Below are 20,452 nucleotides of genomic sequence, written 5' to 3'. Positions count from 1 at the left end.
CTTCACTTACACTTATTAACGCTTCTACTTCATGATACGCTTCTACTTCACGATACGCTTCTACTTCACGATACACTTCTACTTCATGATACACTTCTACTTCACGATACGTTTCCACTTAGTTAAATGTATGCATGTACATGTATAGTTATATAAATAATGATTAAAGGACTTAGGAAGGCTAGTTCGCCCTATTTCCTTTTCTTCATTGAGATGTGGTCTGGTGGGATCGGATATCCATCTGAAGGTCGTTTGATCATTAATTATATATCATGTATACATGTATAGACATATGGGTTTACATCGATCAGTTCAGTTATGAGTCTCTACTGCTAGTCCAACACTTACACCAGAATCCACTATCCGGGATACATCTTCAGGACACGGCCTTCTCCGTTGTCTAGTTGGTAACCAGAGTCTCTTGTAGGGAGAGCGGACATTGTGTGTATAGATCTATACGGGATTGACACCCCCGCACCCTGACTGCTAGCTACATTCCACGGCCTACCAAGCCAAGGGGTGACAAATGTCACATCTTTATTTTGACGCTTGCAGGGCGTCGAGTTCTCTAGTGTCTATCAGTATGGTTACAAGTATCTCGGGGTTACCTTATAATTCATGGCCTTAAGGTAACGATGCTTAACATTGTATGCTGGAACTACACACCTAGGAAATACACACCTCGAATATACACACCTGGAATTACACTGTTTTTAGACCTTGCTAGACGTATCATTCAATTGATATTGGCTGGGGTCTGTATCCACTGTTTTAGACCTTACTAGACGTATCATTCATTTGATCCTGTCTGGAGTCTGTATCTCTTTGTTTTTAGACCTTGCTAGACGTATCATTCAATTGATACTGTCTGGGGTCTGTATCTCTTTGTTTTTAGACCTTGCTAGACGTATCATTCAGTTGATACTGTCTGGGGTCTGTATCCACTGTTTTTAGACCTTGCTAGACGTATCATTCATTTGATCTTGTTTGGGGTCTGTGTCTCTCTATTTTATATCTTGCTAGAAGTATCATTCATTCGATACCGTCTGGGGTTTGTATCTCTTTTGTTAGACTGAGCGAGGCGTGTCGTTCATTCGATACTTTCCTGGAGTCTATGATCTCTTTGCCTTAGTCAGCAGTCTTCACTGCTGAGGCATACGTTATTTTCCCTGATATTCTCCTACTTTCTTTAAAATCAAACACCGTATTTTGGTAATGATAGTGTTTAAGGGAAAATCTCTTTTCACAACATAACTCAGTCGGGTCTTGGTATAAGACTACTTTTAATTAAGAAAATATAGGATTTTCTGGAAAGGACTCTAATCCACTGTAGACTCTAAAATACCACTTTTATAAAGTTATTTTGAACTTACACAAATGACACTAAAGACTTATGAACTCACCAGCATTTTTCGCTTTCAAAACAACTTGTATTCTTAGGTCAGCAATAGACAAGTACATCTCAGGCGCTTTTGGTGAAGACCGTTTAGTACCGAGCTGCACTTACATTATTTCTTGTATTACTTTGATGTTTCTATGTAATGTAAACCATGTAAAACTATTACTATTAATGAAATGGTTGTTGTACTTTGATTACTATACTACATATGTTGTGATACTTGACATGACGTCCTCCATCCCGAAACGTTTCCGCTGTTCCGGTTTTGGGGTGTGACATTCTCCACCATTGTCGGTAAAGAGGGAGATCAAGGTGGTGTGAAAGTATTTCTCAACAAGTGTTTTAAATTGCGGAAACAGTTAGGATACATCTGATTTGTGTTTCATAGGGTAGAGCCATACGTATTTTTAGTAATAATCAACACAAGTAACATAGTATGTATAACCATCCACAGTTTTTGCAACAGGTCCCCATAAATCGAAATAAACAGGTTTTAATGGTTTTGTGGCATGAAAGGAAATAGTACCAAAGGGTAATTTGTGGCTCTTATTAATAGAACAAGAATCACAATGCAAATGAAAGCTAGATAATTCTTTTGAACTAATGCATACGCCTTGAGCTAGATATTTGAAGACTTTTATTGAAGGATGGCTAAGCTTGTGGTGCCAGTGAAGAGCAAAAAAAATGGTGGTGAAATTGAGTTGTGATGGTGATTTTAGATGTGCGTAATAGACATCGTCAACATTCTCACCCTGCATGAGGTGTGCCCCCATGCGTAGATCCTTAACAAAAAAATGAGAAGGAAAAAAATCAACCGATACTTTGTTGGTTTTGCATAATTTGGCCACATAAATTAGTTTATTATGCAATTTAGGAACATATAAAATGTTAGGTAAGGAAAGAGAGCGAGAGGGGGTGTGTAATCTGGTGTCGCATGTGTGAGATATAGGGAGACGCTTACCATCACAGAGGACTATTTCATCCGGTCCTCCATATTTTGTAAAGGACTGTAGTGAGGAGTGATCTGAGGTAATGTGTTTATAGGCCCCTATCAACATCATGGGTTCGAAGAAGATGTAGGTTGATAGGTGGTAGCATTAATTGTGGTTACTGCAGCTAGTGGGGATGTAACCGTGATGTTGCTTTCCCTGAGAAGTCGAGCTAGTTTCCTGCACTCTTAGTATCATGCCCTAGTATGTGACAGTAGTTGCAAAATAGATTGTATTTGCCAAGTCGAATGTTCCCAGTGGGAGAATAGCTCAATTTTCAATGATTTCTTTTGTTGATGTCCAGGAGAGGGGCAATATGATTTGGGGTTCGAACTTGATTGATTTGAGAATTTTTTTGGATGCCTTTGAGGGAAGTTGGTTGTTGATATAACTGGTGATGTTATGGCTTTGGTTTCTTTAAGCATTCGTTCAAAATCGACAAGTTTGTTGAATAGTTTCGGGTATCAAAATCGGCTTATCTCGGACTTTGATTGTAGCAGTGATGCTATTGAACTCATCGCGAAGTTGTGCCAGGATGTTCACGATAAGGTCTTCATCGTCAATCGAGCTTTGAGCTAGGGCTAATGCATCTGCAATGATTTTCATTTCATGAAGGTATTCAGTGATCGATCTAGCCCCTTTAGGCTTCTTGGTGAGTTTGGTTTTTATAGATATAATACGGCTTCTTGAGACATTGGCATAGCTCACACTGAGTTGATTCCAAGCTTTAAGGGCAGTTTTTGCAGAAGAAATTGTGGCTTGTATAGTTTCTGAGCAACTGCCTAAGATGGCGTCGATGATTATTTGATCTTGCCTGTACCAGACGATAATGTATGGGTTTGGTTTGGTGTACTCTTTGTTGAGATATTTGGTTGGTGGTTTTGTGAAATCTATGATTAATCGATCACGATCGAGACCAATGAGTGTTGACAGAATTTGCTTCCTCCAAACTGGAGAATTTATGGGGGTTAGTTTTATGGGGAAGGGGGTATTAGTTGTTAAGGGGATAATTGTTGCCATGGAAGCAACTATGATGATACAAACAAGATGATAAAAGAAGGGTCGATAAACTTGATGGAGCCTTGATTAGGGCTCTGATACCATATCAAGTATACAGTGATATTTTGGAGAAGAATGATTTTTACCTTTCATTGATATGTAATATATATCAGTGGTGTACAACATGAAAGGAGAAAGAAAAGGAAGATAAATAAGGAAACGATAGTAGTTGTACATAGTTGTACAATACACAGAAGAAAGTCAAACTATGATTTAAATATCTTTTGCTCCTTCTGTAATAAGAAATGCTCAAAGCAGTTGGGATGGTGCATGCTTATTGATCTCTAGCTCAACAATTCCTTCCTTCTTCCTTCAAGGATCAAAAACCACCAAATGAAACTCAAAATGGAGAGAGATGCATTAGGGTTAGGATGGGAGTGTTTTTGAAGTGATGGAGGCTAAGGGTGGTCAAAACCCTAACCCTCATATCCTTTATATAGAGTTTAAATCCTGAAACGTAGAGTTTTGTGCAAATAATGGTGCCATGTCGTGGTCTCATTTAATCACCACGGCGTGGTCTCATTTAATCACCACAACATGGTGATGAAGCACGACCACACTGTGACAAACGAAACACCATGTCATGGGGAGGCAAATTCCAAAAACCCAAATCTTAACACAAGAGAGCTTCAAAGAAGAATACATGGAAATATGCATGTTACAAGGCCTATATGCCATCTCAGTCACACCCACCACCATCAAACGCATCTCAATGGTCGTATTTTTAATTTCCCATCTCTCTAACTCTATCACCGCTGACATCAGTCAGCTTAGCTGCACCACTATACACTAGTGCCCCACATCCATTCGCCCATGTTTCTCCTCCACTACCCTCTAAGTGAGGACGATGTTTACGATTCTTTCATTTTGCAAAAAATCGTAAACATCGTCCTCACTTAGACAAAATTGTGGAAAATGGTATCATTTATTATATCCCTTACACGGCGTGAAGAAAAACAGAAAAAGACCGGAGATGGTGGTTGGAAAGGAACTAGAGAATACAAATGACAAATGGAAGGGGATGGTCGTAGATGGGTGTGGGATGAGATGGAGATTGGTGTTGGGATCTTTAGTACTTAAAATAACTAATAGATTTTAGAATATTATACATAACAAAAAAATATTAGAAGTTTACCGGTCATTTGCATGCCTCTAACGGTGACTGTCATATAGGGGCGGATCCAAGGGGATCCCGGGGTAGCCTGGGATACCCCTCAAATTTTTTTCGGTAGTGTGATTTTTGTTTACGTATCCCTCAAAAAAAATTCGGTATAGTGTATATATACGTATCCCTCCACTTATAAACACAAACAAATAGATGATTTGCTGGTTAAGTCGTTGGTTTATTAAAGCAAAGGTCTCAAGATCAATTCTTGCTACTTTCATATTCTTTGTTTACTTTTATTTTATTTTCCCAGCTATTCTATCTCACATTGTTAAACACATATAAACTCAGCCATTTTTCTCAATTATATAATCTGCTATCCTCATTCTTTATTTGATATCTACTTTGTGTCCCAAATCGATTCAAGTATGAAAATAGACTTCAACTTCATGTTTATATAACAAGACTTGAGGTTAGCTAAGGATTAGATTAAGATTTGGGTTTAAAACCGAACCGGGGAAACCCAAGTACCCCGGGAAAAAAATTGGGATACCCCTTTACTTTGATCCTGGCTCCGCCACTACTGTCATACGGACCACATACCATTTGTGTAAGAAAATATTACATAAGAATTGTTGTGCCAAAACAGGTGGAAAAACATATTTCTAAACACACTCGATTAAAAGAAACAAAAGAATATATGATACAAGTCCTTAAGCAATTGGTATAAAGGAAAAGAGGGATAAAGAGAGAGATGAAATCGGTTTATTCAACCCGCATGTGAAGCCAAACCCTCAAGCCGCTCATTCTCGGGATAGTGCTCTCCTCTGTATCGCTGGTACCGTCATCCTATTTGTCTATGTGTCCTTGTAAGATGATATTGATAATTTTGATATTGCTTTTATAGGAATAGTTTAAAATCAATGGTCAAAAGATATTGTTAAAATACATGTTTAGTCAATCGGTGATATTATCTTACAACAAAAGTATGACCGAGACATTAATGACACTTAACTTACCATACAAGTTTCTCTTATGATTTCTTCTTAAAATCATATTTAATTAGTGGTCAAAAATTTCTTATTTGGTCAAATATTACATACAACAAAATATTTTTAAAGTTGTCCCGAAAACAAATAATGTTAGATTCAAAAAATAAAAAATAGCGATTTAGGTTTATTATTTATTATATTTATTTTATCTTCATCTCTCACAATATTGTATTTGAAAATCTATTAGGGAGGAGGGAGTCATTCCCTCCGAACCCACTGAACCCACTGTCACATCATTTTTTCTCTTTTATTTTTTTTTCATCTTTCCGAACCTACAACACACGGAAACTCTATCTTTTTGAACTCACTCAACCCACTCAATTAAAATAAAATACAAAACAATCAAATGTAAAATCTTAATTAGCAATAGAGCTATTGGCGGTACCATTCCCGCTTCAACGAGTGGGTTGATTGGTTTCACTAACCGACATCATCATCTCTCTCTACTTTCTCTTTCTTATTTTCTCTTGTACCATGTGTTTTAAAACTTGTATCTTAGTTGTTTTGTATTTTTTTTTTAATTGAATGGGTTGAGTGGGTTCAAAAAGATAGGATTTCCGTGTGTTGTGGGTTGGGAAAGATAAAGAAAAAAAAGAAACAAAAATTGATGTGAGAGTGGGTTCGGTGGGTTGGGAGAGAACCACTCCTTCGTCCCTTAGTAAGTTACAGTTTTGGTCTTTGTAATTGCAAAAGTATGCAGTTTTGGTCCTCGTTATGCAATTTTGAAACCAATAGTTCTTTTGGTTGGCGTCTTAATCAAAATTGGTCATTATTTAATGTATATATGAAACGACGAAAACACTTTTATTTTTGTCTTCTTTAGATCTTGTTTTCTTTTGTTTTTAGATTAATTATCAAGGTGTTAAGTAACTTGAAGCGTGACCCAAAACCAATGGTTTTTCTTTAAGACGGTAATTTCTATATATACTTTTTCATTTTATATATACATATGTATTATATTTTCTATTATTATCAAAATTTTATTATAATTTATAATTATGTAAAAATATAAATGATTTAAAACGACATTGGATACAAGCCTTACAGCCATAAAAAAAATTTAGAACATTATCATTAAAAAAAATAATGACACCACTCTTGAATACCACCACCACCTACAACAACAACACCACCCCTACCACCGATTGTGAGAAACAAGCCTTAATAGTTTAACTAAAATCTATATACCGATTTTAAGAAACCACCATCACAATACATGTAACTCTTGCAATAGATTGAGTTTTGACCATAATTCGATGTGAATCCCTTAAAACTATATAGATTGATACTTTGTGATTCATTTACTTGTTAATAACCCGTACCAATAAACATTTTTATTAAAAATGTCGGATATGAATCACTAAATCCATTTGTATTGCTTGTTGGTTATTATTGCAAATCACTAATCATGATTTTTTTAGTTATTGGAATCGACTTATTGCTTATTGTTTGATGGTGCTAATTTATTTCTTATGATTTGTTGTTGTTTCATCAGTTTTGATACAAGTTCAATGACAATGATAAGTAAACAAATGGTGTGTTGGTGATTTATTTCACTAATGTGATTTAAGTGTAATGGGATTACTTTGTTGACCAAAAGTGATCTTGATAAATATTAAACAAGTAAGAAAGGTATGGAGTGCACACTTATTTAAGTTTATTCAAGATTAAAAGTAGACTGTTATTTATGGGCGAAGCCCCTGAACGAACGGGGGTCCAGGGGCAGTGCCCTTGGTAGCGGGGTCCAAGGACAGAGTCCCGGGCTGGGATCGAGCTGCCAGGTCAGCGCGCAATTTTTTTATTTGGATTATATTGTTGTATTGAAAATGCATCAAAAATCCAAATTTAGAATATTTGACCCATTTTTTTGGCTTGGTATTCATCCTTATAGAAAACTCAGATTTATGACAGTTTTTTAACTGTTGTCAAACTGTTTTATGACAGTTTTCAGACAAAGGAGACATTTAACCAATTTTGGTCAGTTTTTCTGGTACTTACGAAATTCATAGATCTCGTTCTTTGTTCTTTCTCTTATGAGTCTTATCCAATCAAAGATTAAGGAGTACCACCGAATACTTTGATTTGATAGTGAAATCACAATTCTCAAAATATCCAAGTTGTTATAAAATATGATCAAATAACAAGATAAACTATAGAATAAAGAACGACATGAGAGTAGAGAAAACTTTTATGTCAATACTTGTGATGAAAATCATCAAACTTTACAATACATAGTATTCACTATTTATATTAGACAAAGAAGATGAAAGGTGATGTATGATATGAATGCTCATTATAGTGGTGCATAACTACACTCATAAAACTCATAATAATGTTTGCTATAATGTTCACTAATTATGGAGAGTAATGGGGGAATATGGAGAATCCAATAGTCATTCACTAAATAATAATTCATAACACTCCCCCTTGAATGACGATTGTATCATGCCTCATTAAAACCTTAATCGGTAAAACCTCATGGGAAAAACCCTTTATTAAGTAAAAAGAGTACATGATTAATAATAGATATTGGAAATAATTGCCTCGTTAAAAACCTTGCTAAGAAAACCCAGTGGGAAAAATATAGCTAAGGAAAAGAGTACAATATGTTTCTAACTTCCCCTGATTAGCACATCACTTGATTTTCTTGAAGCACCGCGTAGCATTGTTTCGTACCATCTTTTCAATTCTCGATGTAGGAAGTGCTTTAGTAAACCAATCAAGAAAGTTGTTACTGGATTGAATTTTCTAGATGTTGATGCCACACTCTTTTTGAAGATCATGATTGAAAAAAAAAAAAAAAACTTTGGTGATATATGTTTGGGTCTGTCTCCTTTGATAAATCATTCCTTGAAAGGAGCTATACAAGTTGTATTATCTTTATATAGTATGGTTGGAACATCCCTGTTAGAAGTTAGACCACATATCTTGCAAATGTATTGAGTTAAATTTCTTAACCAAATACATTCATGACTTGCCTTATAAATTGATATAATCTCTGCATGGTTAGAATATGTAGCAACCAAAGTTTGTTTAACAAAATGACAAGAAATTAAGTTACCTCCACAAGTGAATAAATAACCCTTTTAGGATCGAGCTTTGTGTGGATCAGATAAATATCCATCATCTGCATAACTAATGCACTTCGCATTTTATGAATTTGAATAGTATAAATTCATATCCAATGTACCTCGAAGATATCAAAGAATGTGTTTGAATGTATTCCAGTATCTTCTTGTTGGACAAGAACTATATCTTGCAAATAAGTTTACGACAAAAGATTTATCAGGTTTTGTATTAATAGTAATATATATTAGTGCACCAATAACACTAATATATAGTTCTTCGGGAACAAGAAGATTTTCATGTTTTTTATGATGCTAAAATTGGTCCTTTTTGGCATCTAAGTGCCTTACCACCTTCGGGTTACTCATGGATGTGAGTTATTCATATAAAATCTTGTTAGCACCTTTTCTAGATATTAATGTACAAAAACTCCATTTTTGTGTACTTAATTTGAAGACCCAAATAGAATTTCATCTTACCAAGATCATTCATTTAAAAAATTTCTTTCAAACAAGAAGTGACCTTTTCCAATTCTCTAGGAGTTCCAATTATGTTCAAATCATCTACAATAATATCAATTATGATAAATTCTTATCGGGATCTTTTTATGAATACACGTGGGCTTAATGGATCATTTTTATAGCACTCTTTCAATAGAAATGTACTAAAACAATTGAAGCACATACGGCCAGATTATTTCAATCTACACAAAGATTTATTTAATTTTACCAAATATACTTCACGGGAATTAGAAGTTTGTGCTTCTGGCACCTTAAACCCTTCTGGGATTTTCATATAAATATCATTTTCAAGTGAACCATATAAATAGGTGGTAAATACATCCATTAGACACATCTCCAGTTTTGTATATGTTGTTAAACTTATAAAATAACTGAATGTAATTGCATCAACTACCGGAGAATACGTTTCTTCATAATCGATTTCGGGTCTTTGGGTAAAACCTTGTGCAACAAGTATTGCTTTATATCTCACAACTTCATTTTTCTCGTTTCTTTTGCGCACAAATACCGATTCGTGTCCCACTATTCTTACTCTATTTAGTGTACGGACTATAGGTCCAAAAACTTTTCGTTGAGAAATAGAATTAAGCTTTTTATTTATTTCATCTTTCCATTTTGGCCAATATTTTCTATTCATACATTTCTCAATAAATTTAGGTTCAAGATCCTCATTTTCTTTATAATCACGCGCAGAACATGATATGAAAAATTATCGTCGACGTCTATCTTATTTCAGTTCCATCTTATTCCTGTCATGACATAATTTATTGAGATCTCATCATTTTCATTTTTTCAGGTACCTTATTTTCTTTTGTTATGTCATTGGGCTCTTCTAGAGCTTCATTAATCTTTTCAAGAGATTATGTTTTCTCTTTTGGACCATCAATTGTATTTGCTTCATTTCATTTTCGAGGATTTTTATCTTTGGAACCGGCTGATCCTCCACGCTTCAGGTGTGTCTAAGATTCATTTGCAGTTGTATTTTTTTTTCCTTCTGGGATATCAATTCTAACTGGAGTAAGTATAGCTGGTATATGAGACTTTGTTACTCACTTAGGGTCAGTAAATGCTTCTAGCAATTGATTTGCTATATTTTGTAAAGGAATTATATGTTTTGTTTCAAGTTCACATTGACTTGAACGAGGATCTAAAACTGAAAGTGACAATTCCTTTCAAGAGATTTTATTTTCCAGCTTCTTTATTTCTCCCCCTAATGTTGGAAAATATGATTCATCAAAATAATAATCATCAAATATAGCTATAAATAAATCTCCAATTGATGATTTTAAATGTTTTACTATAGATGGAGATTCATATCCAACATAAATTCACATTCTTCTTGAGGACCCATTTTTGTGAAGTGAGGTGGAGAAATGGGTACATAAATTATACATCCAAACATCCTTGGATGGTAAATAATTGGTTACGAACCGCAAATCAGTTGAATAGGGGAGAATTCATGATAACTAGTTGTCATTATGCATATAAGTGATGTTGCATGTAAAGTTGCATGCCCCATGTCAATATAGTAAGTTTAGAATACATTAGTAATGGTCTTGCAATTAATTAAAAGTGTTTGATTAACGACTCAACTAAACCATTTTGTGTATGAACATATGCAACATGATACTCAATAATTGTCCTAATCGACATGGAATAATCGTTAGAAGCTTATGATGTAAATTCTCCAACATTGTCAAGTCAAATTTTCATAATTGGGTAATCGGGAAAATGTGCCCTTAGGCAAATTATTTATGCAAGTAATCTTGCAAAAACCAAATTAAGACTAGACAACAAGCACACATGTGACCACGCATCAATTAAAACCATAAAATATCTAAATGGTCCACATGGTGTTGGATGAATTAGTCCATATATATCATCTTGAATTCTTTGTAAGAAACTAAGACTTTCATACCTAACTTTGTTCAATGATGGACTGGAAATTAATTTTCCTTGAGAGCATGCAACACAATTCATTATCTTGAAAAATCCTCTGGTTTTTCAAGGAATGACCACTTGAAGTTTCATTTATTCTACATATCATAATTGATCCAAGATGGCCCAACCGGTCATGCCAAACTATGAAGGTAATATCATACCTTTTTTATTTTCAATAGCATGAATCATTGTAATATTTTCAGTAGCATGAATCAATGTAATGTTGAGATAATTTTTATTACCATCATTAGTTGTTTCAATATGATATTCGTTAGACCGAATATCCTTAAAACTTAATAAATTTCTTGATGATTTTAATGAAAATAATGCATCACCAATTGTGATTATTGTCACTTGTGGTAATACTATATTCGCTCTTCCGGAGCCTTCAATATTGGTGATTTAGAGGAAAATAATGCATCATTTGCTTCTCTAATTGATAAGTAAGCAAAATACTTTTCATTATTAAAAATGTTATGTGTTATTGCAGTGTCTACAAGAAATATATCTTCATTATTTCTTTTGCAAATATCCATAGTTCTTTTCAATATATAAATAAAACATAAGAAACATTCAACTTAGAGAAATAAATTCATATTTTATTTCATTGATAAGATTGTGATGGCATCATTTCTCACAATATGAATATGACATAAAAACATAATAAATGACATGAAACAAAACTACACATTATTCTTCAATCACCATCCATATCACCACTTGTCCCTTCTGGGTAGACAAGAAAATCGGCAACATCCAAATGTGTCATTTCAGGTTGATCTTCATGAATATCACTTTGAATAAAATTTGTTTTGATATATTATTTTTCTTTAGATTTTAGATAAGTTTGATAAAGATCAACAAAATGCTTTGGTAAGCGGCATGTACAAGACCAATGAACGGTCATTCCACATCGGTGACAAACATTTTCAACTTTCTTTTTTTTCTTTGAACAATTTTATCATTAGGATGTGGATTTTTGCTATTTTCCAACTTCTGGTGGTTGCTTGTAATCTTGTTATTTTTTATATAATAACCTCCACGACCTCGATTATATCCATGACTATTATGATTATATGATATTGCATTCACTTCAGGGAATGCACTAGAACCGGTTGGGATTGATTGATGATTTTTCATCAATAGTACATAGTTTTATTCAGCCACAAGAAGAAATGAGATTAATTCATAATATATTCTTTTTATATTGCATTCACTTCAGAGAATGCTGCAGGAGCATGTTGGTGGCATGGAAAGTAGAAAAATTTTCTCTAGCATAACATAGTTTTTCTTAGTAAAAATACTATTCAAAATAAAGACTTGTATGTTCAAGAATTGTTAGTTAATAAATTTCATAAAATAATTTGTAAGCATTGTACATGTAAACTTATAAAAAATACATACCTGAAAATAATAATAACGATAAAGAGTTAGAGCTCTATGGTAGAGTCGTGCTGATAACGTGTTATAAAATATGATCAAATAACAAGATAGATTATAGAATAAAGAAAGACATGAGAGTAGAGAAAACTTTTATTCCAATACTTGTGATGAAAATCATCAAACTTTACAATACATAATATTCACTATTTATACTAGACAAAGAAGATGAAAGGTGATGTATGATATAAATGCTCATTATAGTGGTGCATAACTACATTCATAAAACTCATAATAATGTTTGCTATAATGTTCACTAATTATGGAGAGCAATTGGGGAATATGGAGAATCCAATAACACTAAATAATAATTCATAACCTAAGCTATCAATTGCGCGCTATAGCGGTGCTATAGCGGCGCTATAGCGTTTTGCGGAGGTCGGGAACCGCTATTTTCAGTTTAGCGTTTTCATTTCGCGGTACCGCTATTAGCGGCGCTATTCACCGCTATTTACCGCAATTTCAATAACCGCTATAGCGGCGCTACGGGCGCTATTCCATTTTCGTTCACATTTTGGGCCATTTGGTTACTTTGTCAAATGAAAAGCTAGTTTCAATGATCTCATTACAATTTCATTTTAGAAATCCCGAACAACTAACATAATTAAATGCATTCAAACCAACCACGTCTACCAATAACTCTCTTTCTCATCTTTTTCTGTACTCATGAAGACTTGAGGTGCTATGGTCAGACTTCATTAATGTTTTTTGTAAATCGACTCACACCTATGATGCTACGACTTGGGACTTAACTCCTTAAATCAACCAAGACCTAGTAATATGATATTGAACCCATGCAATGCAGTTAAACTCTATTTGACACTTTGACACTACCTAGTTTCTATATTACTATAATAGAATATTATGTTGTGTTTTTTTATAAATTTTTAGGTTTGCTGATATTAATTCTATATAGACTTATAGTATTAATACTCAAATATATAAATTCTATATAAATATAATATAAAATTATAAATTATAAGTAATATTAAAAAACCGCTATATCACCGCTATACCACCGCGATAACCGCGATCTCAAATAGCGGCTTGTGACCGCTATTGAATTTTTTACCGCGATAACTGCATAGTTCATAACACAAGTGCCTTTATTACCCTGAATTTCTAACATGGTGCTGAAGATTTTATAAAGGCAGATGCTCAAACTCAAGGCAAATATGTGTATATGTTTTCTACTATTACTTAATATTTTTTTATTATAACTTATAATTATATATAAATACACATGATTTAAGAAAACGTTTTTTATAGTATGACGTCGGTTGCAAGCTTTGGAACCATAGCTCTTTTTCACAAGCTTTTTAGAAAATTATTATAAAATTAATTAATGGCTTCACTCTTGAATACTTCCACGAACATCAACAACAAATACCACTATATACCACTAATTGTATGAAACCAACCACAATAAAATTAACTAAAACTTTGTATACCAAATTTAAGAAGCTACCACCATAGTATATTGTATACCAACGCTAAGAAAAGCAACATAAATATGTATATGAAAAAATGCTTAAAAATAAGGCTAATAAAGTATTGGAACCAAACCACCACCACCACCCTAACTAGTATCAAGCTAACCCCAACAAATCAGAACAAGAAAGAGAGAAGGAGGAGGATAAGAAAGATAGAGAAAAATAGGTTTTGGATCTGATTCCAATCTAGATGTAGGATTTTTTAGAGTCAGCTATTCTCCGGTGATTTCAGAGTCAAGCGAGAATAAGCATCACCATCACCACCCATATCACTATCATCACATCATTGATTTTAGACTAAGCGAGAAATGATGAAAATAGGGGTGGTGGAAGTAAGGACCATTGTTGAGTGTCACCTAGTGTTTGCTAGAGCGATCCAAGGCGGAGATGTAGCCAATAGGAAGGTAGAGGTAGTTATGGTGACTAAAGAGGCTGGAGCTTGTAGTGTCTAGCGGTTGCGGAGAAAAAACAAGGTGGTTGCTAATATAGTTTTAGAGTTTTATTTGAGTTTTGTAAAGAGTTATAAAAAATGGTCCTATAATTTGTATGCTTTTATCAAAAATAAGAAAAAGGTAAAGAAAGAACTTGTATTTAACAAACTTTGTTAGATTATAACTAGGATAAGAACTAAACATGATGGAATTGCTAAACACAATGACCATCAATGTCAAAATTGCAAAGTAAGGCCAAAATTGCCTATTTATGCTAACTATAGGGACAAAAACTATAATTTAATCAATACTATTCATAGATATCAAAAAGTATAGACCACCGTCAATATATGACATTCTAAGATAAAACTGCAAGATTGATCCCTATGGTATTCAAAAAACTTTGAATTGAGTCCAAAAAGTTTCTCACTTACATAGAAGGTCCAAAATCAAGGTTTTTCTGTGTTTTTTGTCCAAAAAAACTTGAAAAGATGGTTATACCCTTTTACTTTCTTTTTATATATATTTTTAAAATTTTCAAATACTATTTTAATTTAAAAATAAAAAGAAAAAAATAATAATATCCCCCAATTCTCTCTCTCTCTCTCTCTCTCTCTCTCTCTCCACACCATGGTTTTGTCATTCATCGTTTCCTCTCTTCAACTTCTTTTTCCCTTTCTAAATTCAACCTGACAATTAGGAAAAGAAAAAAGGAAAAATTGAATGGGATTGTTTTTCAATCTCAAAATTGATATCGATTTGAAGTTGTTTAAGAACCAAGATATGTCCCCTTTTTTCCCCTTCACGCAAGTCAAATAACAAAGTTTATTCTCCAAAAAAAGTGAAGAACCGATGAATTGGGTCTTCTCCGCCTGCAATTTGTGTTCATGGTGAAGGTAGGTGAAGATCTGTAATGTTCGTAGGAAAAACACTAGCATCCGACACCACCAACCTTAGATATGTAATGAACTGGGTCTTCTCCATCTCTCTCATCGCCGACAAAACCCTTAGCAAAACCCTAGCCTCCGACGCCGCCAACTGGAAGTGGCTATGTCAACGAAGGAAGAAGGTTGGCATCAGTAGTGTTTTCATCGCCTATGTTGTTCAGTGAGGTTTTTTTTTCAAATCTCGACGATGGCTTCGTTCTTCGGTTAGGGTTTTCGTCTTTTTTCTTCAGTTAGGGATTTCTGCTTCAGATCTGTCCATCAAGCGATTTAAAGCACCAGGACAAGTTGTTCTTACTACCGAACATACACTCTGGATCTCCAACCTCCTGAGAATCGACAAGCACCACTGGCGACACATCAACAACTTCCGATCTAAGGTTCGGTGATTCTGGTAGTGGAGGAGCATTAACTACCCATTAAAGTATCCTCAAAGCATTTTTCAGAGCAACCCATATATGTGTGGATTCATTGAATGTGGATTGATGTCGATTTCTGGATTTAATGTATTTTTTTCGTCTTCATTCTTGTTGTTGTTCCTACATATCGATCATCTTATTCTTTTTCCATATCAAAACAATTTGGTTTTAAATACATCATCACAATATTTATCTATATAATTTTGGTTTAAGATGAAGATATGAAAGGGATTTCATCAACTTAGCCCTACATATACAGAAATCGATTTTAGGTTTAAGGTTCACATCAGAAATCGATTCATATCAAGATTAGGTTTTGGAAAGCAATTTTCAAAGGATGTTAGTTAAGAAGGAATTATGGAGATACAAGTGTGAGTTTGTTGAAGAAGAAGACGGAGGATGAATGAAGAACTAAGAAGTATGTCCCCTCCCATTTTGCGTTTCCGAGAGAGAGAGAGAGAGAGAGAGAGAGAGAGAGGTGGAGTTGGGTTGGGGGATAATTATTTTCTTTTAGGTGCCTCGCACTATCTCTGTCTAAGGGTCTCGAAGATTGCCTTGGACTCGCCGGGTCAGGGCATTGACTCGCCGAGTTCTTCCACGAGTGAGTCTAAACCTCTAGCTCACTGAGTCCAGCTCTCACTCACTAGTTCCACTCGGCATAGCTCGAAAAGGGGAAAACAGGGGACTCGCGACTCGACTCGCCGAGTCGTATACATGCAATCACTATATACTCGATTCTACTTGAAACCAATTCATTCCATTCATAGATCTGGGTTCTTGGGGCTTGAGTAACACGTAAAGTTTCCAACTTTATGTGTAAATAACATCAAATGAAGGTTTTAAGGCTCAAAGCACACTATAAGAGTAGATCTAGAGCTTTCATGCTAAATGGCTCCATAAAGGTACTAGATCTAAGCTTCTGGAACTCAAACCTAGCTAGATCCGAAGACTATTCATCTCAATGAGTCCTCTATGCTACTACCAAGCCAAGAAATGGTTCAAGAATAGCTTTAATGGCTTTCCAAAGGGGATTAAAGCATAGAAACAGAAAAGGGTCGAGTTATACCTCACTATACTCTGAAATGCCACAAAGATCTTGGATCTCCTTCTTCTCCTCTTGATCTACCTTCCTTCTTCTCACAAGATCAGAATTAGGGTGTTAAAAATGGGGTGAAGAAGAAAAACAATCATGTGATATAAGAGAAATATTAGGTAAACGTATTTATTTTGTTTCCTTAAGTGTAGAGATTTTATTAAATGATACCATTAATTGAAAGTGCAAAAAACCGAAAATACCTTTTTTTATTTAATTAAGTAGTTAATTCTTTGCTAATTTGTTATTGGTACATTTAGGAACACAATACTTGCTAGAAACATTTGAACCTAGCTCTCTCTCTCTCTCTCATATATATATATATATATATATATATATATATATATATATATATATATATCGTATTTTATTATTTTATATGAATATCAAGATAGATAAAAGACAAAATTGTAAAACCTGTCTATATGGTTGACAAAATTTTTGTTTTAGTCCAAATAGTTTTGGTGGTGCATCCATGGTCCAAATGTTGATCTTTTAATTGTTTTTGGTCACTGTCAGTTTAAAAAGACTATTAAACCCCTTATATATATATATATATATATATATATATATATATATATATATATATATATATATATATATATATATAATGTTTTTAGTTAATTAAAAATAAAATAAGGGCCCCCTCGCTCTCTAACACTTCTTTAAAAAACACACACAAACACAAAGTATAAGAACACCTCCTCCTGCCATCAACGTTCTCCCCCACCACCATCCATTGCCAACCACCTTCATCATCTCCACCCTTATCCCACACTAGAGGCCTCTTCTATCCCATCAGATTTATCCCCCTTCCTTCCCATCGCCGGCTAAGAAAGAGCTCTAGTAACTCTAACGTTTATCACCACCAATAAACAAGAATACCACAGTCAACAATCTCCCCTACCACTAGCGTTTGTCATGCCTTCTTGATGGGGCCCGATTTTTTCGATTTTTTGATCTAGAGAGGGATGGTTTTTGTGACATCCCCAAAATCTCGGCCAGAAAAGACCGATTTTCATTTACGCTTTTAAATAATTTCAGAGTAAATCCTTTTGATTTGAAAGAGTTGCGGAATTTGTTCCCAAAACAAGACATGATAAAATAATATTTATCAAAGCATTTCATCAAGAGATGCATTTTCATTATATAATCAAAACTTGGGATGTCATGTTCCGATACAGACCATAAAGCATAAACGATAACATTCCAAGTCATTCAACAAATATATACATATACAGACTTGTAAACAAAACAACTTGATGATTCAACCATCTTATGCCCTTGCGCCACTACCTGTAATACAAATAAAACTGAGTGGGTCAGGCTTGGGAGCCTGGTGAGCATATAGGGTTTTCAACCCACAATAAATAAATTATATTTAATTTCACCAACCAATCACTATCCCGATTACCCATTCCTGTTATCCTCACTTTACGTCCCTAAAATAACATCTATCTCAAGGGACCTAATCTAGGATTTTCATCGGGACGGACATCACTGCGAAGGGGTTTCCTCAGCAATAGATATCCTAAAGGCAACCATGAGGGGGATAGAGTACACCGGTGAACACATCGTTCGCAACACCTACAGGTTATGAACCTGCTAGCGTTCCACTGGACTGTCTAGAAAGAGTCCGTGGTCGTTATGCATACTCCGCTGAATAACTAGATCAACAACAACAACAACATCGAGGCCTCTCATCTATTTATTACCCACCAACTATCTACCCATGTTCTACCCAACATATTAGTAGATAAAATATATACTTTCATACATAGTTTGAAACCTGTATATCATTTTCATTCAATATATATTCCACATAACAGATGAGGCATACCCACGTAACACGTATTTCATAGAAAGCAATTCAGATCTATGAGATGGAAGAGGGTGAACATACATTCACACACATAACAACAAATTCTACACATAACACGTATTTCGTATAAAATACTTCATAATCATGTGTTAGAAGAAAGTAACTACACAATCACACATATAAATAACAATATACTTAATACACTCGAACCATACTTGTAATATTATCGTGTTTATGAAAAGTAGTATACACTCAATTGATCAGAAGACGATCAAACAACACTACGGCTTGTAGAAGTAGTAATCCTCAGCAGATCTGGAAGATATCTACAAAAATCAAACTTCTCGCGGGCAGAGCTTCGGCTCGGGAACCGCACTTCTCGGGATCTTCGGGATCTCGGGACTTGCCTTGGGGCTCGAGAATAATACCGGGGCTTCAGGGTATTTCTGGCACGCAAAACGATGCAAAACGGGAGAGAGAAGCGAGAAAATGAACAAAACTCTCGGCTGCCCTCGCAAGTCTTTTATAGAGGCTGAGCCTCGCACGTACACGGGGCGTACATGTCCGAAATCGTCACTGCGTTCGTCATCCGAAGCCACTTACTGCGAGTGTCGACATCCTCGGAATACGCGGGGCGTACACGAGTACGCGGGGCGTACTTCGGATCGGACCGCTGACTCCCCTTCGGATAATGTCGGATTTTCCAATTAAAAATAAATGCAAATTAATTAATAAACTTCGGAAATTCCTATCTTCTTCATACGAACTCCGTTTTAGACGTTCTTTATATCCACGCGAAGGTGAGACTACGCTCTACAACTTTCGTTTAGACTCCGTCGGCTAATTTCAACTTTATTTTTATTATTTATTTTTAATAGGTCGTGACAGAAAACTTCGTTATAAATTCATAACTTCTTCGTTTGACGTCTGTTCTCGCCTAACTTTTTATCGCCTCGATACCAACAACGAGACCTTCGATCCTCGTTTAGAATGCTTCGGCTAAAAACCGCTCGATCTCAAATCGAGTATTTCAGGCTGCATACCACAAAGCCGAAACTTCGATAAATGATAACTTTCTCATACGAAGTCAGATTTGGGCGTTCTATATATATTCGGAAACCTCGTTTCAACTACTACAACATTATCCAAAGATATTAAGTTTATTTTACACTTAAATTTTGACGCTTATTTTTATTCTTAATTAATCAAACCACATAATTAAGAAATTAAGCACAAAACACATACTACTCAAATAATACACTCTTATTATTTCAAAACGGGTGTCAAAGGTTAACCTAGACTATTACATTGCTAAAAATGGCAAGCCCGGAAACACAGGCGTTACAATTCTCTCCACCTTAGAATGATTTCGTCCCCGGAATCACACATCAACAAACAAATGCAGATAGCGACCCATCATGTCACTCTCCGTCTCCCAGGTGAGATTCGGCCCATTCGTGTGTTTCCATCGGACAAGCACTAACCCAACCATCTTGCGTCGCAATTTCTTAGTCTTTCGGTCAATAATTGCCTCTGGTTCCTCAATCAACCTTTTGTTCTCATCAATTATCAATTCAGAAATTGGAATTATGTCGGGAACTTCTCCCATGAACTTCCCCAAATAACACACATGAAAAGTGTTATGAATTCCATTCAGTTCTTCTGGTAGTTCGAGCTT

At 34.9% G+C, this 20,452-nt stretch overlaps 1 protein-coding gene across 1 annotated transcript; it reads right to left on the bottom strand.

The window, feature by feature from the left end:
- Positions 1 to 2,817: 2,817 nt before the first annotated feature.
- On the bottom strand, positions 2,818 to 3,408 carry LOC111883721 (uncharacterized). The gene has a single exon (XM_023880043.1). It carries the CDS (start codon positions 3,406 to 3,408, stop codon positions 2,818 to 2,820), a length of 591 nt encoding a protein of 196 aa, XP_023735811.1.
- Between the last annotated feature and the right edge of the window lie 17,044 nt (positions 3,409 to 20,452).

The sequence above is a fragment of the Lactuca sativa genome, chromosome 7, assembly GCF_002870075.4.
Source record: "Lactuca sativa cultivar Salinas chromosome 7, Lsat_Salinas_v11, whole genome shotgun sequence".
Classification (NCBI taxonomy): Eukaryota; Viridiplantae; Streptophyta; class Magnoliopsida; order Asterales; family Asteraceae; genus Lactuca; species Lactuca sativa.
This window is presented reverse-complemented; position numbering and strand designations above follow the sequence as displayed.